Source organism: Rhinatrema bivittatum, chromosome 3 (assembly GCF_901001135.1).
Source record: "Rhinatrema bivittatum chromosome 3, aRhiBiv1.1, whole genome shotgun sequence".
In the NCBI taxonomy this organism is placed as follows: domain Eukaryota; kingdom Metazoa; phylum Chordata; class Amphibia; order Gymnophiona; family Rhinatrematidae; genus Rhinatrema; species Rhinatrema bivittatum.
This window is the reverse complement of record NC_042617.1, coordinates 124986954-125013209: the sequence shown is the minus strand read 5'-3', so window position 1 is coordinate 125013209 and position 26256 is coordinate 124986954. Positions and strand designations below refer to the sequence as shown.

Below are 26256 nucleotides of genomic sequence, written 5' to 3'. Positions count from 1 at the left end.
TAGACAGCTGGGCTTTAGAACACACATCTGCTGACCAATTTCGCAACCACAACAGCCTCCATGCCACCACCACAGAGACCATATTCCTGGCAGAAGTCCGAATCATGTCGTGACGGGCATCCACTACCTAGACCACACCCGCCTCCAAACGAGCAGCCTAAGCGGACTCTGCAGTCATCCCTAGCACCTTCTCGTGTGCATTCTGCACCCAGCAAAAGTAAGCACTCTAAATCAAACTCAGACAGACCACAGCCCAAATGCTCAAGGCCGAAACCTCAAACAGCCTCTTCAACAAAATTTCCAGCTTCCGATCCTGGATATAGTTTAGAGCGGCCGAACCTGCCACCAGGATGGCTGTCTTCTTGGTCACTGTGGACACCGCGGCATCCAACTTAGGAATCTTCCAAGACTCCAAGGTTTGCTTTGGCAAGGGATATAACTCAACCATCACCCTAGCTACCTTCAGTCCTGCTTCGGGAGACTCCCATTCCCGATCCACCAACTTTTTCACCTCCCTGGCAAAGGAAAAGCTGTAGGAGGTCCCCGCAGCCCCTCTAGGACCTGGTTCACCCCCTCATTGTCTGAATCTTCCTAAATGACCCTAATCCCCCAACTCCTCCAATACCTAGGGAATCAGCAGACCTAGTTCCCCCCTGCGCAACAACCGGACCACCCGAGGGTCGTCACCTTCTGCGATGAGGACGTTGTCTACATCCTGCATAGGATCCACTAAACTCCTGAGCAGGTCCTTGTCGGTCCAATGGACCACCCTGCCACTGATCGGGCACATCCGACTCCGACGTTTCCTCATCATCAGACGTGGACCATCCCAGCCCAAGGAGATGAAGGATTCCTCCAGAGCCCGCCAGCTTTCTCGCCCCCCCCCCCCCCCCCGAGGCTTCTTAGCCACAGGGGGCTTTGTGGGAAGCGGCTGCCTGGATTCTGCCTCTTTCTTTGCCAAATAGGCCTTATGAAGAAGCAAGACAAAATCCGCTGAAGATTACTCTGAATCTGAAGAGGACCGATCCTGCCCATCGTCCCTTCCCTGCCACCAGCAGGACTTAAATCGAGGAATAGCAGGGGAGGGGAGTCCGGAGGCTCAGAAACAGCCTCTTGGCTCCTGCCATGTGCCTTCAAAATGGCTGCCGGTTCATCAGACCCCTCCAGGGCCTGCAGCACCAACTCAGCCAACCTCGTGCTCCAACCACTCCTTGAGGCTCCCGTGGAGGTCCCAGCCCCTCCCGAGGCACACTCTGCGCTAATCGCAGTTGCATTGAAGCGAACCCCCTTTAAACTGCAGCCGCAGCAACTTTTCCTGCGCTGAGCAGGCATCGGCCTGAATCGCGGTCAGGCCTAAAAATAGCTCCTGCTGCTGAGAAAACACTGATAGTGGCGTGTTCTCGATGCCGAGCGAGCACCCAGCTTGGCAATCAGGAGGTTACTGTTGTCACTCACCTGGCCCTGTCTCCCGGCAGCCTGGCTGATTAGCGCTTCTCAAGCTCCCTTTCACTGTCTCTCTTTTTCTTTTTTCCAAAGGCACAAGGGCTACTTTCCTGCTTCTGGATGCCAGGAGGGAGCAGACACTGGAGGTGAGGGAACCAGGACCCTTGGCTCCCCCTCCCCCCCCCCCAACCCTGGACAAATATGGGCTGAGCAAGCTCAGGGATCACCAACCCCTTGCTCGCCCTGCTCTACCCAAGGGATGGCCCAGGAAGGAACCTAACACCTTGGGAGCCTTCCAGGAATCTTGTTTTCTTTCTCTTCTGTTTTTTGTTTTTTTTTAAATCAAAAACATATGACTGCAGGTTTGCACCTCTGACATCTGCTAGAGATAGAGAAATGAAATACTGAGGGACTGCAGGTAGCACTCTCGGATATGTAGCAGTACCTCTTAAGATTTGTTCTCTGCCCTCATCTGCTGGTAGGGATGCAAAACCACTTGTGGATTGATCTGGGGTACGAACAGGAAAGCCCATTTCTGTTGCTGTTTGGAAGTACAATAGATCATTTAACTATAAATTGCTAAAAGCAATCTTAATACATGGCTAATCTAACCTTTGTGTTTCACTTGGTACAGAAAATCAACAACTCTTTTGTGGGTTACTCTTGGCAGCACCTTCACATGTCCAACAGAAAGCATATCCATAACCTCTTGGGATTACTGTTCTCTCTGCTGGTAAATGTAAATAACCAATGTAATTACATTAAAATGCATGTTTACCTGAGTCTGGCAAAGCTCAGTCCAAAGTTTGGGAAACAATGCAAGATGAAGAGCCAACCCTTCATAAGCAATTAGCACACCTGAAAAAAAAAACATACACCTCACTAGAAACACAATAAAAAGCTGGGAATTTCACTTTGAAAAACACATTTTCCAGAATCTTCGCAATATATAATTCCTAATATAGGTTTGATGAATATGACTAATTGGCTATCTGTTCTCTTTTCAAAAGATTGCTAATGATAAAGGGTAACCATCAATAAGGAAAAAAAGATTTTGTTTTGTTTTTTTTAATAGATTTTAATGAAGACCTTTAGCCAATCATAAGGCAGGAATGAGCAGAGAGAAAATATAGTTAATTCCCCTGATTTCTCTGCTTAAGCTAATAAAACACTAGTCCTAAAAAATTATGTAAAATAGTATATAGGTGTTCTTAATAGATCAGTACTCAAATGGAACTCAAATGCTAATACATGTTGGTATCATTGTGTCCAGGCCATAGCCAATTCTGAACTGCTTTAGTCTGAAGATTTCCTTTTTTGCTGCTTGTTACAATTCTCCTCCTTTTTGCAGATATTCACGTTTACATTTTGCCAATTTTGATTGCCACTACCTTTGCCGTTAAGCTGTTCTAGGCACCTATCACCCTTTCAATAAAAAAGTGAGCCTTATGTTTCTGCTGAACTTTCCTTCCTGCAACTACAGATCATGGTCTATAGAAGAGCAATATTTATTTATTTGATTTTTATACCGTAATCCCAATTCAAATTGGTCATTCTATGCGGTTTTACATTATTTGACTGTTAAGCCAACATATATTAGAATATTAGAAATTGCCATGCTGGGTCAGACCCAATAAGCCCAGCATCCTGTTTCCAACAGAGGCCAAACCAAGTCACAAGTTCCTGGCAAGTACCCAAACACCAAGAAGATCTCATGCTAATGATGCCGTAATAGCAGTGGCTATTAGCTAAGTAAACTTGATTAATAGCAGTTAATGGACTTCTCCTGCAAGAACTTATCCAAACCTTTTTTGAACCCAGCTACATTAACTGCACTAACCACGTTCTCTGGCAACAAATTCCAGAGCTTAATTGTGCATTGAGTGAAAAAGAATTTTCTCCGATTAATCTTAAATGTGCTACTTGCTAATTTCATGGAATGCCCTCTGGTCCTTCTATTATCTGAAAGTGTAAATAACCAATTCATATCTACTCGTTTAAGACCTCTCATGATCTTAAAGACCTCTATCAAACCCCCCCTCAGCCATCTCTTCTCAAGCTGAACAGCCCCAACTTCTTCAGCCTTTCCTCATAGGGGAGCTGTTCCATTCCCTTTATCATTTTGGTTGCCCTTCTCTGTACTTTCTCTATCGCAACTACATCTTTTTTGAGATGCGGCGACCAGAATTGTATACAGTATTCGATGTGTGGTCTCACCATGGAGCAATACAGAGGCATTGACATTTTCCGTTTTATTAACCATTCCCTTCCTAATAATTCCTAACATTCTGTTTGCTTTTTTGACTGCTGCAACATACTAAGCTGATGATTTCAAGGTATTATCCACTATGATTCCTGGGTGGTAGCTCTTAATATGGAACCTAACATCATGTAACTACAGCAAGGGTTATTTTTCCCTATATGCAACACCTTGCACTTGTCCACATTAAATTTCATCTGCCATTTGGATGCCCAATCTTCCAGTTTTGCAAGGTACTCCTGTAATGTATCACAATCCTCTTGTGATTTAACTACTCTGAATAATTTTGTATCATCCGCAAATTTGATAACCTCACTTGTATTCCTTTCCAGATCATTTATAAATATATTGAAAAGCACCGGTCCAAGTACAGATCCCTGAGGCACTCCACTGTTTACCCTTTTCCATTGAGAAAATTGACCATTTAATCCTCCTCTTGTTTCCTGTCTTTCAACCTGTAATCCAAAAAAGGACATCTCCTCCTATCTCATGTATCATAATAATAAAACTTGAACATTTAAGCAAAGTAAAAGTTAAAACAAACAAAACTGAAGCCAAGCAAGTCAGCCATAAACCTTGCTACCACACATCCCCTACAGCTGTTAAATCCAAACATCGTCCATTCCCAATGATAAAATCTCTTCAGCTCTTTCAAAAACTGCAGCTTCAAGAAGCTTTCCAAGGAAAAATACTCATTTTAATCCTCTTCCTGAAAGTGAGCTAGTTCTGCTCTAACATGAGTGCAAGTGGAAGCCTACTCTACAAAGAAGCCACCACAGAAAAAGCCTTAGTCCTCAAACGTTTTTCCGTATCTCTTTCTTAAAGGAAAAAGTTAGTAATGCCTCATGACAAGAACGTAACTGTTGTAATGGGACATACTAAGTGGGCCATGTCCCCTCAATACTTGAAATGTGAAATATAATAATCTGAATTGAATGTGGGCTTGAATTGGAAGCCAACGTAAGGATCTCAAAATTGGGGTCATCCTGGAGCAGGGGTTCTCAACCTATTCCTCGGGATACAGCTAGTCATTCAAGGTTGCAGGATATCCACAATGAGTATGTTTGAGATAGATGTGCATACAGTAGAGGCAGTGCAGGCAAATCTCTCTTTTACATATTACTTGTAGATATCCTGACTGGTTGTGTGTATCCAAAGGAGTGGCTTGAGAACCATTGTCCTAGAGCATTTAAAACAACCCTTAACTTGTAATCTATACAAGAGCTTCTCTAGCAGGCCCATGTTTAGACAATTACAATAATCTAACTGCACCATTATTAAAACTTCAACTACTGTGCAAAATGATGTGCAATCTAAAAAAGGGTGGTTTATAACCAACCTCAATTTTAAAAAAGCATTTTTTTCATTACCACTGAGAGACCCAAGAGATCCCATTAAACTAAGTATTCAACTTTACCCCTATAGTCTTCACTATTTTGGATGCTATCTTATTCAATTCAATCTCAATGGAGATGGGAGCTAAATCTATGTAATCTCTCAAGAGTTAATTTTTCTGAACATTTAAAGCCATCTTACTTTAAAAAAAAAAAAAAAAGTTCGCAATCATTTCTAGATCTAATTTCAGTTTAGTCAAGGACTGAGCTTTTTCCTGATCCAAGAGAACAAGAATCTATATGTCACTGGTGTGTATATATACTTTTAAATCCAATTCCACTAATAATCTGGCTAGTAGAGTGGTGGCTAACTCCTGTCCTCAAGAGCCACACAAAAGGGAAACTGGTTCTTACCTGCTAATTTTCTTTCCTGTAGTACTAGAGATCAGTTCAGACTCCTGGGTTCTGCCTCCCCTCCAGCAGAGGGAGACAGAGAAAGCTTCTCAGGTACCGCCCCTCAACCCGGTGTGCCACCCGCAGCTCCCCAATATCACTTAGTACCCAAGCATAAAATATTTAACAAAACTACTTATTAAAACAACTCTATAATATTCCCCAGAACAAGCAAAGAGGAAACCTCATAACTGAGAATTATAACCAAATTTGGAACCTTTCTTGTAAAGACTAATGAGAAACCAGCACCATACTTCAGAATTTTTCAAAAATCTTCAGAATCTTAATAGTAAAGAGATCAAGCAGACTCTCCAAAAACTCCTCTTTCTCATTGGGCATGACTCTGGACTGATCTGTGTAACTACAGGAATGAAAATTAGCAGGTAAGAACCAATTTTCCTTTCCCTGTACGTACCCAGATCAGTCCAGCCTCCTGGGATATACCAAAGCTTCCCTAACCAGGATGGGACTGTGAGAGTCCCGCTTGAAGCACACTTTTACCAAAATCGCCATGCAGGCTTTTCCTAACTCCAATATTATTTAACTCCTAACAATCAACACACATCACCATCAATATCACTATTAGCTACCTCTTACAATGTAATTATATGTAATTAGCTGGTTTTCCTTTCCTTTTTCCTTCTCACTCCAAGTTCTATTTTTCCTTGTTACATGTAACTGCTTTTCCGCACTATTGTTCAAGTTTAAGTTTATTTTGCACTCCTGTTTCATGTGAACCAGCATGATGGGACTTTTGTCTTGAATGTTGGTATATAAAAAACTTAAATAAATAAAAATCTGGAACCCAGATGTCCAATCGGTAGTGTCTGGCAAAGGTATGTAGACTTCCATGTAGCTGCCCTACAAATCTCTTGTGCTGAAACCAATTGGCACTCTGCCCTGGGACCGAGTAGAATTGAGTCCTTAACCCCTCCGGGACTGGACAACCGCAACAGATATAAGCGGAACCGATAACCTCCTTCAACCAATGCGCTATTGTGGCCTTTGACGCTTTTTGACCCCTTTTTTGCACCACTCCATAGCACAAAAAGGTGATCCAACAACTGGTGGAAAGACGGGGGGGGGGGGGGGGGGAGAATTGTGCAAAATTTGGTTTGGTGTGCTACGAGGATTAAACAAATTTGAAAGTGTGCCATGAATAAAAAAGGTTGAGAAGCATTGCTCTGAGGAGCAGCCTCAAAAGTCTTTTTGAAGTACAGATCGTATTTTCCCACCTCCATTTCATTTTGGGTAGCAGGAGTAAATCTCACATTCCCCCAGCCACTTGGAACCTCCTCATCGTCAAGGACAAATTGAACAGAATTGCAAGGGGCACAGATGATATATATTTTTGAGCTCTTTTGGTATTGTGGTGTGTACATCATTGGGTTCCATGACCTTATCTATTCATCTGTGCAAGTACAGCAAAATTGCTTACCTTGTAATAGGTGTTATCCCAGGACAGCAGGATGTAGTCCTCACATATGGGTGACATCAGTAATGGAGCCCTATACGGAAAAACGTCTGTCAAAGTTTCTAGAAACTTTTGATTGGCACAGTGTGCCCACTGAGCATGCTCAGCATGCCATGATATTCTCAGCCACAGGGGTCTCCCTTCAGTCTCTTTTGTAGCAATGAGCGTTAGCAAAAATAAAATAATAAAACGTATCGGATCCAACTCCGCGGGGTGGTGGGTGGGTTTCGTGAGGACTACATCCTGCTGTCCTGGGATAACACCTATTACAAGGTAAGCAATTTTGCTTTATCTCAGGACAAGCAGAATGCTTGTCCTCACATATGGGTGATTAGCAAGCTACAGGCTGAGTCATGTCATTATTGGACCAAAAGTGTACAACTTGTGCAACAGGCACAACAACTGGTTTACTGTTGGGAAAAATGAGGCAGCCTGAAATCACGAAAATTTGGATGTGGAAGGAGTTGGATCATGCTGGAAACAAGTTCTTTAAGACAGATTGTCTATAGGCTGAATCTTGTCGTCCTTCCTTGTCGAGACAGTAGTGAGCCGCAAAGGTGTGAAGAGAACTCCATGTTGCGGCCTTACATATGTCAGCTAGTGGCACTGAACGATAGTGTGCTACTGAGGTTGACATTGCTCTTACTGAGTGAGCCTTTACTTGCCCCTGGAGAGGAAGGCCTGCTTTTTCATAACAAAATTGTATACAATCTGCAAGCCAATTAGACAAAGTCTGCTTGCCCACCGCTTTTCCGGGTTTGTTTGGATCAAAAGAAACAAAGAGCTGGGTGAATTTCCTTTGGGCCGTAGTGCGATCTAAATAGAATGCGAGCGCACGTTTACAGTCCAAGGTGTGTAAAGCCCTCTCCCCTTGGTGAGAGTGCGGTTTTGGGAAGAAAGTAGGCAAGATGATGGATTGATTCAAGTGGAATTCCGTAACTACCTTGGGAAGGAATTTTGGATGTGTACGAAGTACCACTCTATCATGTAGGAATTTTGTGTAGGGTGAATATGTGACAAGTGCTTGTAACTCACTGACCCTTCTTGCCAATGTGATGGCTATTAAAAAGATAGTCTTCCAAGTGAGAAATTTAACATCACAGGAATCCATGGGTTCAAAGGGGGAACGCATGAGACGTGTTAAGACCACATTAAGGTCCCATTCTGTGACCGGTGGTTGATGTGGAGGTTTTAGTTGAATTAAACCTCTCATAAATCTACTAACGAGGGGTTGCACTGATATTGGTGCATCTCCGACGGTATTGTGATAAGCTGATATTGCATTTAAGTGTACTCTTACAGATGAGGTCTGTAGACCAGAGTCTGAGAGGTGCCATAGGTAGTCTAATAAAGATGATATAGTGCAGGAAAAAGGGTCAACCCTCTTTTGTGTGCACCACACAGTAAACCTTTTCCATTTAGCTCGATAGTTCTTTCGTGTGGAGGTTTTCGTGAAGCTACAAGCACTTGAGAGACATTATTTGAAAGATTAAGAGGTTGCAGAATCAAGCTTTCAACATCCATGCTGTTAGGGGAAGGGATTGAAGGTTGGGATGACGCAACCTGCCCTGATCCTGAGTTATGAGAGAGGGTGCTGTGCCCAGGCGAATTGGTTCTCTGATCGAGAGATCGAGGAGTATTGGAAACCATACTTGTCGAGGCCAATACGAGGCTATGAGTATCATGGACCCCTTGTCCTGTTGTAGCTTCACTAGGGTTTTGGTTATTAGCGGTATTGGGGGATACACGTAGAGAAGGCCTGAGTTCCAGTGGCGGGAAAAGGCGTCCCTGGGTAAGCGGTTTTTCTGCTTGTACAGGGAGCAGTAGTTTTCCACTTTGTAGTTCAGTTGTGATGCAAAGAGGTCTACTGTTGGATGGCCCCAATGTTGAAAAATTTTGGTCGCCACTTCTGGATCTAGAGACCACTCATGAGGTTGGAATTGACGAATGAGGCGATCCGCCACTACATTGTCAATTCCTGCTAGATAAGTGGCTTGTCAGAGCATTGAGTGTGCTAGGGCCCAGTCCCAAATCTGAGCTGCCTCTTGACAAAGGAGATACGAGCCTGTACCTCCCTGCTTGTTGATGTACCACATGGCTACTGTGTTGTCTGTTTTTTTATCAGAACAGTCTTGTGGGAAAGGCAGTCCTTGAACGCATGTAGCGCATAACGTATAGCTCGAAGTCTAGGAAGTTTATCTGAAATGTAGCTTCGAGTTTTGTCCAAGTACCCTGTGTCTGTAAATGGCCAATGTGTGCTCCCCAGCCTAAGGTGGATGCATCTGTAGTTAACGTCACTTGCGTAATTGGTTGTTGGAAAGGTAGGCCTTTGAGCAAATTGTCCATAGGAGCGAGGACTGTAGTTCCTGCGTTACGTGGATAGGGTAAGATATTGGTTGAATGGCTTGTATCCATTGGTTTTTGAGTGTCCATTGAGTGAATCTCATGGCTAATCTGGCCATAGGAGTGACATGAACTGTGGAGGCCATGTGACCCAATAGTGTGAGACATTGATGCGCTGTTATTCGTGTGTGTGTTCGTAGAGAGTCTGTTAACGAAGCTAGTGTCTGTGCACGGTCCTTTGGTAGGAAAGCTTTTGCTGTTATGGTGTTTAAGTCTGCTCCGATGAATTGCAACAGGTGAGATGGTGTAAAGTGGGATTTCTGGTAATTGATGAGGAATCCCAAGGAATGGAGTAGAGTTATTGTGAGCTTGAGAGAATTGAGAGCTCCTTGTCTTGTTTGACTCCTGATTAGCCAATTGTCCAGATAAGGAAATACGTGCACGCCTTGCCTGTGTAAGTGAGCTGCTGCCACTGCTAGACACTTTGTGAACACTCGAGGTGCTGAGGCAAGGCCGAATGGTAGCACCCTGTATTGGAAATGTTGAGTACCCACTAGGAATCGAAGATACTTTCGATGAGGAGGGAATATAGGAATGTGAGCGTAAGCGTCTTGAAGATCCAGAGAACAGAGCCAATCTCCTTTTTGAAGTAGAGGTAACATGGTGCCTAGAGAAACCATTCTGAATTTTTCTTTTCTCAGAAATTTGTTGAGATTTCTGAGGTCTAGGATGGGATGTAGGCCTCCTGTTTTCTTTGGAATGAGGAAATAACGGGAGTAGAATCCTCTGCCCTGCTGAGGTCGGGGAACTGGTTCCACGGCCCTGGCTCTCAGAAGGGTGGATAATTCTGTTTGCAGAAGTGTGGATTGGTAGTTTACTGTCCAAAACGAGGTGGGTGGAGTGTCGTTTGGTACAGTGAGAAAGTCCAAGTGGTATCCCTGAGTTGTGATAGAAAGAACCCATTGGTCCATGGTGATGGATGACCAATTGTGGTGAAAGAATGTGATCCGACTGCCTACTGGTAATTCTGGTGTCGGATTGGAAGACAGGCTGCTGTTCCCTGGTATCGATTCAAAACCCCGAAGTGGACCCTGTCTGTGGAGGGGGTTGTGTTCTGGCTACTCTTGGCTGTCTAGGCTGTGATCTTTGAGTCGGCCTAGATGAGCGTCCACGGGCAGGAGGTGGGTAATAACGCCTCGGTCTATAGTATGGGCGCTTGGACTCTTTTCTTGGGGGGAGTCTCGATGTTTGAGACTCTTGAGGCACAGACGACAGTTGTTTTAGAGTTTCTGAATGCTCTTTCAAGAGGGAAACTGCTTCCTTTACCTTATCCCCAAACAGGTTGTCTCCTACACAAGGGAGATCAGCTAGTTTGTCCTGTATCTTGGGCCTTAAATCAGATGCCTTGAGCCAGGCCCATCTTCAAGCACTGATACCAGTGGCCGACATTCTGGATGCAGTTTCGGAGTCGTATGCTGCACGAACCTCATGTTTACCTGCCTCCAGGCCTTTGTGAATTATGGATGAGAAGGATTCTTGAAGTTGTTGAGGGAGAGCTTCAGAAAGTTCTTGTATCTGTTTCCATAAATTACGTTGGTATTGGGTCATATACAATTGGTAGGCCGCAATCCGGGAAACCAACATAGAACCTTGAAACATTTTTCTGCCAATGTTGTCTAGGAACCTATTATCTTTGCCTGGTGGGGTTGAAGAGTGAGTTTTTACCCTTTTCGACTTCTTTTGTGCTGACTCAACTACCACTGAGTGGTGAGGTAGTTGAATCTTGTGGAAACCAGGGATGTGCTGGACCAAATATGTTGCATCAGTCCTTTTGTTCACTGGAGGTATGGAGCAGGGATGCTCCCATAATCTGTGCAATAGTTCAACAAGAACTTCATGGACCTGAATAGCTAAAACCTCCTTAGGTGGGTCCATGAATTGCAGTACTTCCAGGGTCTTTTGCCTGGCATCTTCCTCATTTTATAATTGAAAGGGTATGGTATCGGCCATAACCTTGACAAAATTTGAGAATGATAGATCCTCCGGGGGAGGTTTTCTCCTTTCTTCTGGAGGAGATGGTTCAGAAAGGATTTCTTCTGAGGAGGTATCAGTGTCTGTATCTTGCCATGTCTCTGGTCTATGGGACCAAAGAGGTGTAGAAGGTATAAACCCCTTTGGCCTCAATGGTTGTTCCATCGGTTTTGATGGAAATAATGGTGACATTGGTGGGTGGGAGCGTGGAATCCCCGATGGACCCGGGATTGGGTCTGGAATCAATGGTTCTTGTGCAATATCTTTTCCAGTCGGTGGTGGAACCGATGGCTCTTGAGGTTTTATCGGGATGGCACCGATAAGAGTGTCTAGTTTTGCCAATATTGGTGCAAAAAAAGACAAGTCAGGCACTGGCATCGATGGTGTCGTCTGTAATGGTCTCGGTAATGGCATCGATGGATCCATCGACGGTACTGGTAGCATTATCGGAGCTGGCACCAATGGCATTGGAGATGGTGATGATACTGACGATGGCGCAGGCCTCGATGGTTGAGTCGATGCTGGCATCATATCGAGGAGCGCATCCCGTACTGTCTGGTGGATATATCTGTCCAGTTCCACCCGCATAGCTGATGAGACCAGAGCAGCTATGGGGGGAGGCAGCGATGGCGATACCGGTACCTCCACAGAGCCCTGTGGGGGCATGGTTCCCGGCACCGATATTGGTGGGGATCGCCTCAATGTGGAAGGTCTCGGTGAAACCTCCTCTCTCCGAGGTTTCTTCGGTGCTGATTCAGAATCCCTCGATGGACCACTGGATATCGGGTCGGTTTCAGGATCGTGCGGCTTCCGATGTCGATGCTTTTGTTTCCCCTCGGTGGACTTTTCGATGACAGACATCGATTCTATCGAGGACCTAGATGGGGTTGGCGACGGCCTATCCCCCGCTTCATCTGGTCTTCGCTTCTTGAGGACGACTTTACGGATCGCTCCAGCCGGAGACGATTGCGTGGACATCGATGTCGATGGTATTAATTGCAAATGGAACAGGTGTTCCATTTTCTCCATCTGGAGTCTTCTGCCTTTCGGCGTCATCTCAGCACACTTCGAACACGTTAAGATATCGTGTTTTTCACCGAGGCAAATTACACACTCTAAGTGTGGGTCCGTAATGGACATAGTACGGCAGCAAATTGGGCATTTTTTAAAACCCGAGGCCATAGCAAAGTTGGACAGCCGTCGATGACTTGCGGTTGAAATAGACGGTATGGAACCGGAAAAACAGAGAGAAAAACTTACTGGGATGGTAAAAAACGGAAGACCCCTGCGGTTCTGAAGTTTTTCCTATTGTTTTATAAACTTTTTTTATGTGGTGAAAATCACCTCACAGGACTCCAAATAACCGCGAGGCTAACGGCTCTGCGGAAAAAAGAAGACTGAAGGGAGACCCCTGTGGCTGAGAATATCATGGCATGCTGAGCATGCTCAGTGGGCACATTGTGCCAGTCAAAAGTTTCTAGAAACTTTGACAGAAGTTTTTCCGTATAGGGCTCCATTACTGATGTCACCCATATGTGAGGACTAGCATCCTGCTTGTCCTGGGATAATGCAAATATCCACTCCTCTGTAATTTGGTTTGTAACCATTTCACATTTATTGGAGAAATTACTTACCTGATAATTTTGTTTTCCTTAGTGTAGACAAATGGACTCAGGACCAATGGGTATAATGTACTCCTGATAGCAGTTGAGACAAAGTCTGATTTCAATCTGACGTCAGCCTACATATACCCGTGCAGGAAGCTCTGCTCTTCAGTATTCTCCTCGAAAAGCAATTGTGGATATATGTGTGTTTCAATAACTTGATTAATTTGGCTAACTTGATTAACTTGGACTGGTTGAACTTATTTCCAACTGGAGACCGCCAGTGCACTCAACCGAAAAGCGCCGACACCCAGCAACTATGGGTGTCTTAAACTAGAGGTAAAGCCTGACTTACCCGTGCTTGTCTTGCTCTCGGGAATTGTCACCCAAGGTTTCTGGATTTTGGGGCAGCCGTGGGCGGGATGCTGAGTCCATCTGTCTACACTAAGAAAAACGAAATTATCAGGTAAGTAATTTCTCCATTTCCTAGCATGTAGCAGATGGACTCAGGACCAATGGGATGTACAAAAGCTACTCCCAAACCGGGTGGGAGGCTGCCTGTGGCCCACATAGTACTGCCCTTGCAAATGCTGTGTCCTCCAGGGCCTGAACATCCAGGCGGTAGAACCTCGAGATAGTGTGAATGGAGGACCACGTCGCTGCCTGACAGATCTCGGTGTGTGACAGCATTTTGGTTTCTGCCCAGGATACTGCCTGGGCCCATGTGGAATGGGCCTTCACTTGTAGAGGTGGAGGCTTTCCTGCCTCTACATAGGCCACTTTGATTACTTCTTTGATCCAGTGGGCTATGGTTGCCCGCGAGGCCGCTTCCCCTTGTTTCTTCCCACTGTGAAGGACGAATAGGTGGTCTGTCTTTCGTATGGATTCCGATCTTTCCAGGTATCGGACTAGGAGTCTGCCAACGTTCTGATGACAAAGAAGGCATGAGTCCTCAGAGTCCTTATGCTCGTCTGGAGATGGCAGCAAGATGGTTTGGTTTAGATGGAAATGATAAACCACCTTTGGAAGGAATGGAGGGAACAGTGTGGAGCAGTATGGATCCCGGTGTGAATCTAAGGAATGGTTCCCGACAGGATAGTGCTTGAAGTTCGGAGATGCGACGGGCTGAACTAGGAATGCAGTCTTCAAGGTCAGGAGCCGTAGTGACAGACTGCAGGTAGGTCTGAAGGAAGCTTCTGCCAAGAAATCTAGTACTAGATTGAGATTCCATAAGGGCACCGGCCACTTTAGTGGTGGTCAGATTTGTTTGACCCCTCTCAGGAAATGGGAACGTGTGGATGGGATGATAAACTGATGCCGTCCATTTTGGCTCTGAAGCAGGCCATCACGGCTACCTGAACCTTGATGGAGTTGAGAGACAACCCCTTCTTCAAGCTGTCCTGCAGAAATTCCAGGATCATGGGGATTTTGACTATCCGTGGAAGGATGTCGCGGTCCTCACACCAGGCTTCGAATATTCTCCATATTCGTATGTAAGTTAGGGATGTGGAAAACTTGCATGCTCGGAGTAAGGTGTCAATCACTGCCCCCGAGTATCCGTTCTTCTTCAGGTGAGTCCTCTCAATGGCCAGACCGTAAGAGAGAATAGAGTTGGGTGTTTGTGGAGGATCGGTCCTTGCCGGAGAAGGTCCCTGTGTGGAGGTAGACACAGAGGGTTCCCCGCCAGAAGTCTTCGCATGTCTGCGTACCATGACCTTCTTGGCCAGTCCAGGGCCACTAGAAGTACTAGCCCCCTGTGGTGTTCTATCTTGCGGATGATCCCGCCCAGTAGTGGCCATGGGGGAAAGGCGTACAGCAGGTCTTCCTGTGGCCAGGTCTGGATGAGGGTGTCGATTCCCTGGGATTGTGGTTCTCGTCTGCGGCTGAAGAACTTGGGAACTTGGGCATTGGAGCAGGTTGCAAGAAGATCCATGGCTGGTGTTCCCCAGCGATTTACGATCAATTGGAAGGCTGTGGTCGACAGCAGCCATTCCCCTGGGTCTAGACTCTTTCTGCTGAGGTGATCCGCAGTGACGTTGTCTTTTCCTGCGATGTGGGCGGCTGAGATCCCTTGTAGGTTTGCTTCCGCCCATACCATTAGGGGTTCTATTTCCAGGGACACCTGTTGGCTTCTGGTTCCTCCCTGGCGGTTGATGTAGGCAACTGTTGTAGCGTTGTCCAACATGACTCTGACATATTCGCCCCGGAGTCTTGACTGAATCGAAGGCAGGCTAGTCTGACTGCCCAGACTTCGTCGGTTGATGTTCCATCCCGACTCTTCCTTGTCCCATTGTCCCTGGGCCGTCAGTTCCTGGCAGTGGGCTCCCCCATCCTCATAGGTTCGCATCCGTGGTGAGCAAGACCCAGGTTAGTGGGGATAACCTTACTCCCTTGCTCAGATGGTCTTCTTGTAGACACCATTGGAGCTGGGTCCGCACATCTGCCGATAGCTGGAGGCGAACGGAGTAGTTCTGGGACATCGGGTTCCATCACAACAGTAGGGAACGATGTAGTGGTCGCATGTGGGCCCTTGCCCATGGGATGACTTCTAGCGTTGATGTCATGAGGCTGAGTCTTGGAGGTAGTCCCATACCTTGGGGCAAAAGCAGGTCAACAGGTTTCGCAACTGGTCCATCAGTTTCCTTCTCCTTCTAGGGCAGCGGTTCTCAACCTAGGGGTCGCGACCCCGGCGGGGGTCGAACGACCACAACACAGGGGTCGCCTAAAGCAGGGTCCCCAACCACCGGTACCGGGCCGTTGGGGTTTTTTGCCGGTCCGCGGCTATTTTTTCTGCCAGTCGCGTTTTTTTGGGCTTGTTGGGCGGGACTTGTGCTCTGAATCAGGGCGGACTGTAACAGAGCACAAGTTGGGCGGGACTTGTGCTCTGTTACAGTGATTGGCTGCTGCTGTTGCGATGAAGCCTGTCCATAGCAGGCGCACCCTATCCCTATATTGCAGCAGTAAGCCAATCAGAGCAGGAGCTGCAAGCCTTGTTGATGCATACGTCAGGAGCACATTTTGTGGGCAGACCCAGCCAGCACAGCATCGCACGTGGGCGGAACGGGAAGACCAGCAGCACAGCGTTGGAGAAAAACAGCAAAGGAATCCAGAGTGTGCAGCTACAGCCAGGTATCAGGAGGGAAGGAGTTAGTATGTTGGGAGAGGGTAATGAGTGTGTGGGGGCCGGGGATGTACTGGGGGGAATGAGTGTGTGGGGGCTGGGGATGTACTGGGGGGAATGAGTGTGTGGGGGGCCAGAAATGTGCTCGGAGAGGGTTAGGGAGGTGGGAATGAGTGTGTGGGGCCAGAGATGTGCTGGGAGGGGGGGGGGAATGAGAGTGTGTGGGGCCAGAGATGTGCTGGGAGGGGGGGGGGATGAGAGTGTGTGGGGCCAGAGATGTGCTGGGAGGGGGGGGGGGGGAGGAGAGTGTGTGGGGCCAGAGATGTGCTGGGGGGGGGGGGAATGAGAGTGTGGGGGGCCAGAAATGTGCTCGGAGAGGGTTAGGGAGGTGGGAATGAGTGTGTGGGGCCAGAGATGTGCTGGGAGGGGGGGGGGGAATGAGAGTGTGTGGGGCCAGAGATGTGCTGGGGGGGGGGGGGAATGAGAGGGTTTGGGGCCAGAGATGTGCTGGGGGGGGGGGAATGAGAGTGTGGGGGCCAGAGATGTGCTGGGGGGGGGGGGGAATGAGAGTGTGGGGGGCCAGAGATGTGCTGGGAGGGGGGGGGTAATGAGAGTGTGGGGGGCCAGAGATGTGCTGGGAGGGGGGGGGGAATGAGAGTGTGGGGGGCCAGAGATGTGCTGGGAGGGGGGGAATGAGAGTGTGGGGGGCCAGAGATGTGCTGGGAGGGGGGGAATGAGAGTGTGGGGGGCCAGAGATTTGCTTGGAGGGGGCTGGGGAGAGGGGTATGAGTATGTGAGGGCATTAACTGCTATAAAAAAATAAAATGTTTCAATCTCATGTGTTTTGGGCTTGTTTTTTTTGGAAAAAAGTGCTTGTTCGTTCATGAAAACCTGGCAACACTGCCGGAGCCGCACGGGCAGGAAGGAGGAGGCGCTTCAGCTGCGTGCAGAAGAGGAGCAGCGGGCCGGGAAGACTAGGGCCGCTGCAGAGCCCATCCTGTGGCAACCCGTAAAGAAGAGGCCCAGAGGTAAGAGAGAGGTGTGTGCGAGTATGAGGTGAGTTGAGAGACTGTGTGTGTTTGCAGAGACAGCATGTGAGAGCCTCTGTGTGTGTGAAAGAGACAGCATGTAAGAGTGAGAGCCTGTGCTTGAGCAAGGCAGCATGTGGAGGTGTGAGAGAGCCTGTGTGTGAGACTCAGACAGCCTGTGCCAGTGAGAGCCTGTGTATGTGTGTGTGAGAGAGAAATGCATGTGAGAATGAGAACCTGACTGTGTGTTTGAGGGAAGAAGACAGGTGGAGAGAAAAGAAATAGAAAAAAAGGCAATATTAAAGGAAATGGCAAAAAATTAGAAAGGGAAGCAGATGTAAAAAAAAAAACATTTTATTTTTTTATAGCAGTTAATGCCCTCACATACTCATACCCCCCTCCCCACCCTCCTACAAGCAAATCTCTGGCCCCTACACTCTTTCCCCCCTCCCTAACCCCTCCTAGCACATCTCTGGTCCCCACACTCTCATTCCCCCCCCTCTGTAACCCCTCCGAGCACATCTATGGCTCCACACACACTGATTCCCCCCTCCCTAACCCCTCCTAGCACATCTCTGGCCCCCACATACTCATTCCTCTCTCCTCAGCCCCCTCCAAGCACATCTCTGGCCCCTCACACACATTCCCACCTCTCTAACCCCTCCGAGCACATCTCTGGCCCCCCCACACGCTGATTCCCTCCTCCCAGCACATCTCTGGTCACCACACTCTCATTCCCCCCCCTCCGTAACCCCTCCGAGCACATCTCTGGCCCCCCACACGCTGATTCCCTCCTCCCAGCACATCTCTGGTCACCACACACTCATTCCCCCTCCCTACATCCTAATTCCTCCCCTCCTGCTACCTGGCTGTAGCTGCACACTCTGGATTCCTTTGCTGTTGCGCTCCAATGCCGTGCTGCTCTTCCCGTTCCGCCGACGTGAGATGCTGTGCAGTGCTGGCTAGGTCTGCCCACAAAATGTGCTCCTGACGTGTGCATCAACAAGGCTTGCAGCTCCTGCTCTGATTGGCTTACTGCTGCAATATAGGGATAGGGTGCGCCTGCTATGGACAGGCTTCATCGCAGCAGCCAATCACTGTAACATGATTCAGAGCACAAGTCCCGCCCAACAAGCCCAAAAAAACACGACTGGCAGAAAAAATAGCCCAATTAAAAGCAACCCGCGAATCGGAAAAAAAACCCGCAAATGACTACAAAAAGAAGCCCAATCTCGAGGTAAATAAGCGAGGTTGGCAACACTGGTGCCAATAGCAGCAATCAGCGCCTCCCCAATAGCCACGTGGCAGCAGTGGCAGTAATTAGATTAATTGTTTGACTCAGCTGGAGGTGACAAAGTATGAAGTGGGATGTGAAATCAGCTTGATCTGGTGGAGAATTAGGATTGCTGTTACACATGAACTGTATTTGGCAAACATTATTAAAGGGAGCCAGGATAATCAATTGAAGGCTGCAGCTGAGGACTGATTCATTATGACTCATGTAGAAATTAGTGCATTTTCCAGATTAGTCTGCATAACACAATTCTCAACATTCAGCATTATTTCTGCTGCATAGACTTTTATCTGAGAGGCTCTGAGGTTGTGAGGGAGCCAGTAAGAGTGAGAGCATGAGTGTGTATGAGAAAATCCAGGGGAGTAAGAGTGTGTGTGAGTGGTGGGGGGGGGGGGGGGAGAGTGTCTTACACCCTGAGAGTGTATCAGTGTCTGTGAGAGTGAGAGGTTATGGTGGGTATAAGAGCATGAATGTGTAAGTATGTGACAGTGTATGTGTGAGAGAGAATGGACATGTGAGTGTATGTGTGAGAGAGAGAGGATAACCTCCTAATCCTCGACAATATCAGGGTGACTGGAAATCAAGAGCTCCCATGTATGGACAGCAGGGGCTTTTTAAAATCCTTATTAGTTTTAATTATTGTGTGTTATTTGATATATGTGCTGTTTTGAAATATTATTGGTGTGTGGGAAATTATAAAAATGTATATGATTTTAATTAATAGAAATTCTATTTATCAGTAATTTTAAAATATTCTTTTATTAGTATGGTTTTACTATTATAACTGATGCTTTATGTTTCTTAATTTTATTGTTTTATGAGGAATGGTGGTTCTGTTTATAAATGTCATAATAAATAAGTATGCACTAAAATCCAACCCCATCCATAACCCCGCCCCCATATGACCAAAGCCCCACCCTCACCCCGCCCTCGCCCTGCGAGGGCGGGGCAAGGGCGGGGCAAGGGGTCACCGCAACACGAGGAACTGTATTTCGGGGTCACGGCATTAGAAAGGTTGAGAACCACTGTTCTAGGGGGAAGAACGACCTTGTCTTGTTTGGTGTCAAACTGGACTCCCAGGTACTCTAGTGATTGGGAAGGCTGCAGGCAGCTCTTGGTTGTGTTGATGACCCACCCGAGATTCTGCAGTAGATTCTTGACTCTGGTGGTCACCTGGTGGCTTTCCTCTGGAGATTTTGCCCTGATCAGCAAATCGTCCAGATATGGATGTACGAGGATTCCTTCTTTCCTCAGTGTCGCCGCCACTACAACCATGATTTTGGTGAATGTCCGAGGAGCAGTAGCTAGTCCGAAGGGTAGCGCCCGGAACTGGTAGTGATGTTCCAGTATTGCGAAGCATAGAAAGTGTGGATGGTCGTGATGGACCGGGATGTGGAGATAGGCTTCTGACAGATCCAGTGAGGTCAGAAATTCTCCCGGCTGTACCGCCCTTATGACCGAGTGTAGGGTTTCCATGCGGAAGTGTGGTACCCTCAGGTAGCGATTGATGGACTTGAGGTCCAGGATGGGCTGGAACGTTCCCTCTTTCTTGGGGATGATAAAATAGATGGAATAGTGCCCAGTATTTTGTTGGTGCGTGGGCACCGGAGTTATCGCCCTTAGGGTGAGTAGTTTTGTCAGTGTGGCTTCCACTGCCGTCCTCTTGGAGGGGGGTGGCACAGTGATTTCACAAATTTGTCTGGAGGGATACTGTGGAAGTCCAGGTAGTATCCCTCTTGAATGATGGTTAGGACCCATTTGTCCGACGTTGTCTCGACCCATCTTGGTAGAATAGGGCAAGCCAGCCCCCTATGGCTTCTTCCTGTGGATGGGTCTGTTGATTCTCATTGTGGGGTGCGGCTGGGGCCTGGACCTGAGCCAGCTCTCCTCTTGTTGTGTCTGTTCCGAAAGGACTGGCCCCTGCCTGCGGGTCGAGGTGCTTGGTATGTGTTTTTGTATGGTCTAAAACACTGGTATCCTCTGCCCTTGGATCTTCAGGGAGAGGGGCATTGGTTTCTTTTGTTCCTGTCCTCTGGTAACCGAGGTACTGGGGATTCACCCCATTTGTCAGCTAACTTCTCCAGTTCGCTTCCATACAGGAGGGCTCCTTTAAAAGGCATTCTCGTGAGTTTCGTCTTGGAAGTTGCATCGGCTGACCAACTTTGGAGCCAGAGTTGCCTTCTGGCTGCCACTATGGATTAGATGCCACTGGCTGAGGTGCGCACCAGTTCGGAGGTCGCATCCGTGAGGAAAGATATCGCTGGTTCTAATGTTTTGACGGACGTGGTTGCGTCCCAGGACAGCGACAAGCAGGCACGTGTCACCATGGCGCAGCAGGCAGCGATCTGCAGGGACATAGCTGCGACATCAAATGACTGTTTAAGGATGGATTCCTGACGTCTGTCCTGGGCATCCTTGAGTGCAGCTCCTCCTTTGACTGGAATGGTAGTGTGCTTTGAGACTGTGCAGACTACGGCGTTCACTTTGGGGAACCCCAGGAGTTCTTTGGTTGAGGGTCAATCAGTTGTTGTAAGGCCTGCAGCATTGGGAAATGGCATGAGGCCTGACTGAGCCCAACCAAAACCGGGTTTGTCTTTGGCTCCACTGCAGAGCTTGTGCCTGGGATGACCAGCGTCTTCAGGATTAGAGACACGAGATCTGATAGCTCGTCTTTGGAGAAGAAACACATCATGGTTCGGTATGGTTCTGACCCTGGAGGGATTTCCCCTTCCTTCAGGGAGTCTGGCTCTTCCTCCAAGGTGACTGTTTCCCCTAAGTGGAGGCTTTTGCCCGGAGGAGGCACGTCTCGGGGCAGGGGTCCTTCTTGGGGAGGTCGAGAGGGGCCTGGAAAGTTTTGCTCTTCTGGTGGAGACTGTGGCTGTGTCACGGGTGGCACCGATTGTGCCTGGACGAAGGTTTGCAGCCCTTTGAAGAATTCCACCCAGGAAAAGGTTCCTGGGGCCAAAATGAATCCAGTGGTGTTCCCCGAGGAGCCCATCTGGGGAGGGCCCAAGCCGGGGAGAGAGGTCGGGTGTACTGTCATTGGTGGAGCCGGATTCCTCTACTGGCTGAGGGGGGCCTTGCCTCGGTTCCCCCAGAGCCTCTTCGCACTGTAGGCACAGGGCAGAGGCCACTTCGTGTTGCGCAGCTCTCAGGTGGCAGGCTGGGCAGAGGGCTTGTCCCTTGGCCGGCGGTGCCATGATTTGTGTGCGTGGAGTGGTTCCAAACTCGTCTATGCGCATGTGTGCGCGCACCGGGAGGCTTATTTGTGCGTTCCGGGTGCGCAGACGCTGTGCGTGCAAGATGCCGAAGATGTGTGTACTGCTGTGCGCACAGGCTTATTTGTGCGCCTGGCACCGTTGAACGCGCCGCTGTGCGCACAAGTAGTTTGTGCGCCCGGCTCGCCGCTGTGCACACGGCTCAGTTGTGCGGACAATACGGCGACCAAGGGGGGAAATGGCGCCGACGACCACGTGGGCAAGATGGCGATCCCCCCCAGAGGGTCTCCACGTGGAAGGACCCTTGCACCGGAACCGGGCCTAGCCTGGAAGGGGCTGCTCAACCCAATGGAAAAGACGCCGGATGGCGATCTGTGCAGCTCACCGAGCCTTGGAGACTGGAGACAAAAAAGTTTTCTACCTTACTTTGTCTCGGTGTTTCCCAGTCTCGTGCCAGGCGGTCTCTGGCTGTGGGGGGAGAGGGGAATACCTTCACCGCTGCACTCGGTATTGCACCCGCTGTCTCTCAGCCACTCAGGGGGGCTAAGTCCACGCCAGGAACCGGCTACCAGACCGAGGCCTACCTCTGAGGGATCTTGGAAATCACCTCAGGAATTCTCAACTGGGGGAGGGACCCTTAGGAATCACTGCAGGAGAGCAGGGCTCATTTTGTAGAGGTAAGATTTTCTTTCTTCCTTGGTTTGGATTTTCTAACACTGTGCAAGCGTGTGTAGTGTCCCAAACTGCTAAGGAGACGGAGAAATACTGAAGAGCAGAGCTTCCTGCACGGGTATATGTAGGCTGATGTCAGACTGAAATCTGACTCCATCTCCAACTGCTATCAGGAGTACACAATACCCATTGGTCCTGAGTCCATCTGCTACACGCTAGGAAATAGTGTCATTTCCTATCTTTTGCTGGTCCTCTTCACAAATCCTAATACCTCTTTTTATCTCGTCTAACTCCTCCTTTGTTTTTCCCCTCTCTCTTATATATCTAAAGGTAGTTTTATCACCTTTTTTTTTTTACTGATTGGCAATTTCCTCTTCTGTTTGGGCCTTTGCTCTTCTAATAGACCCCCCTCCCTATCTATTCTTCCCGAACAGTCCTAAATCCAGATTTGTTGGAGGCTCAAGAAGATGACAACCTTACATTAAGTTTTAAAACATTGTACAAATAATTGAACAGTTTTATACCAATTAAATCAGCTACAGAGAATCCTAAAAAAATGTATCACCAAGAAGAACCTTAATTCTATAAAATTACCAAAATAAAAAAGTTTTAAAAGTTACTCATTGACTAGATGTACTTTTCAATCCCATGAAATCACTATTATCCAAATGTCTCCATTTACTAAAACTCTAAAAGACGAATTTTTGTGACCCTCTAAAAGAGGGTCACAAAAATTCTGATAAAGATGTCTAAAAAAAAAGAAGGTAATATTGCTCTTATATAGGTCACCAATAAGACCCCCATCTTGAGTATTGTGTTGAGTCTTGAAATCTGTACCCTCATAAAGACACTGAAAGGATGGAAGTAGTAAAGAAAGGGTTACTTAAGTGATAAAGGATAAAAACAATCAAAATTGTCAAGCAAAGCCAAAGAAAATGTAAGAACACATTGAAGCCAGCACAAAAAATAGAAAACAAACTTTTATTTCCAAATATTAAAACACACAACTGCAGATGCAGTGCTATATGATGGTCAGAAAACAAAACAAAAAAAAGATCACATCAAATTCCTAGGATATGACCAGAAAGATTTTTTTAAACCAGTATTTGTATGATACTGCCTCTATTTACATCTGTTCTAATGTTTTGGAATAAAGGTTCATTTTGCATAATTTGGGGGCTGATTAGAATTATTAGAGGGTGCTGTAATTTCCTTTCTCCTTGAATTCATTTTATGTTAATTTCACAATCTTTGAAGAAACTCTTTTCTGCAGGGCAAACATCTGGTGGATTTGAGTTTCCTCTTACTGGCTCTGACATTGAGTTCTTTGGGAGTCTCTGGGAAGCAGTAGGCATCAACCCTGCAATGGCTGTCAGCCTCTTTCCATCGAGGACTAGTGTTCATCAATTCTGCGACATGTAAACACCCTACCCACTTGCACCCCATTGGAAGATTTATACATGGATCTTAAGCACCTACAGTGCCTCACTTGCACTCCTTACATTACTAATGTTCATCTTGGGAACACGAGCATGCTTCAGCTTTCCAGGACAGAAGAAAAGAATATTCAAAACTAGGAAATGGGGCTAAAGGAGGCTCTTAGAAAAGTGAGAATCAGAGACTGAATTCTGCAAACAAAATAAAAAGCAGGCTAAAACCATTTAAAAAATATATCATCTTCTTGAGTAAAATTAATCCAATAAGCATTACAAAAGATTTCAAATGTAATGGAAGAGTTATGGCCAGTGACATTGTCTCACACTGTGATCCCAGCTTCTGTGCCATCAATGCCATCATAAAATAAAATAAAAAATAAACAAAAAATCATCTAAGTGAAACAACTCTGATACTTACTCAGTTTAATTAAGGTTTCAGTAAACTTTTCACAACTGATTGCAACGCGACACAGGAGATGGATAAACTGATGGTAAGAAAAGATGTAATCTAGCAGCATACGATCGTAAATGTCATCTTTGCCCTGAAAATTTAAGAGGACAGCATTTTTGTATGATTGTTCTTGCTTTAAAATTGTCATGAATGATGGAAATATCTAAAAGAAAATCATATTTGTTAGTCGTTTAAAAGTATTTTTTATTGATTTAAGCCAGATTGTTTGTACATGGCTGTTCAAGCATCTTTCTGATTGGTCTACCCTTCCACACACCCGGAGCACAATGAAAACAAAGCACAACGGGGCTGATGTAATAAGCTGCACTAAAGCTGCCCTGGGTTTTTCCTGCGCTAGTCTAATGCATGTGTTTATCATAACATGTTCAGCATTGGGGAAAAAAAAGCGCACATAAACCCGCTTAAAAACTCATGGCTGGTTTTGCGCAAGTGCATGTAAAGGAAGCAATTAACTATTTATGGGCTATGCAGGGAACCACGCATCAGTTAGTATGGGCTTTTTAGCACCTGGGTCAGGGCAGGAGTTAAGTTAAAGCATGTGTCTGGAAGCCGGTTTACTCCATTGCTGGCATTAGTGTGGTTGTGTGTCTGTGCAGATCTGAGATAATCATGGATAATCTTAATTTTTTCCAGATGCTATGGTACATTTTGTGGGTTGCTACACAATCAGAGATGGAACATGAAAGGGTTAGACATTGCTCTTCCCACTTACAGTCCCACTCCTGGACACTTCTTCACTGTTTTATGAAAGGGGAAGGCTTTCGCCTCGAAAATCATTCGTGGGTCACATTAATGCTAGTTTCGGAATGGGTTTCTGCACGGTCTATTACACAGGACCTTGACCGCACATATGTGTACGCGTGTTTTTACTTCTGCGCAGGTTTTCTGCATGCATCTTATTTGCATACGCATCCTTTATTACATTCTGTGCACACTAAAAAAAAATATGCGTACACAACTAGCACTGATTTCACCATGGGACTTATTACATCGGCCCCAACATGTGCTCTTTCTGTGGCTGACAATTGACACTAGCTGTCCTATTTGATAGCATCTGCTATAGGATGACATCCAGATTTTTTAAAGTCTGCAGACAACTCATTTTTATCAGTAAATTGAGACGTTTGAAAATGGAAATCAGAGCACAATTATACACTATCAGCAAGAATGTCTCAGTGTCACACATACACTTCAACAGGAGCAGTAAATGTAAGTTGGTTCTAATTACAGAACCCCATGCTGTTCTATATCTCAGAAGACATCTGAACTTAATTATATACCAATTAAAATATTGTAGAATGCTTTATTAAACAATAAAATCATGGGCTGGCCCGGTGGCTCAATGGTAATACTGCACAGTGCCATACGGGTGGTCTCTGGTTCAATCCTCAAATCGGTTCTTTCACACCCTGGGTTGGCTGAATCTAAGGGTCCTGTGGAGGTAGTGGCCAGAGCCCCTAGGGGGCAAGAAAGGGAGTCATGGCCATCAGAAGAGTGACACCTGGTGGTTAGATTTAAAGCCCATGATACAGGATTTTGGAAGGAACCCGGATGCATAGCTCCCGGCTTCAGGACCGTTGCTGTAATGGCCAGTCTAGATTAGTGAGAAAGTGGGTCTACTAAAACAGAAGAAAAATCCCTAGGTAGTTGCACAGGCTCTTGGCACCATCATTCCAGCACTGGCTCCAAATGAACTAGAAGAAGAAAGGGGGAACTTCCAGGCCAAAAAATAAACAAAATCACAGCAAATCATCACAGGGAACAAAAATGTAACGTGAATAATAGCTGAATAGAAGATCAGCCTAGTGTTTAGAGAACCAGGGAAACAAGGGTTCAAATCCACTAATGTTCCCTGTGACCCTGGGCAAGCCACTTCACCCTCCATTTCCTCAGGTACAAACTTAAGATTGTAAACTTTCTATAACAGGGAAATAAATAAAATTACAGAACGTGAATGTAAATCACCTTGAGCTCAGATTTGGAAAGGTGAATAATTAAACCTAAATCCAGTTTTTGGAGTGCATTTTCATTATATAATGATATATATTTCTCTTTACATATACATTTCTGAAA

At 46.6% G+C, this 26256-nt stretch overlaps 1 protein-coding gene across 1 annotated transcript in view; it reads right to left on the bottom strand.

The window, feature by feature from the left end:
* Positions 1 to 26256, bottom strand: part of USP34 (ubiquitin specific peptidase 34) — a 1009100-nt gene that overhangs the window by 32680 nt on the left and 950164 nt on the right. The window contains exons 74-75 of the mRNA XM_029593702.1: positions 24130 to 24253; positions 2222 to 2301 (exon numbers count right to left, since the gene is read on the bottom strand). Coding sequence (XP_029449562.1) covers positions 2222 to 2301; positions 24130 to 24253 — 204 coding nt within the window. The remainder of the gene's footprint in view (positions 1 to 2221; positions 2302 to 24129; positions 24254 to 26256) is intronic.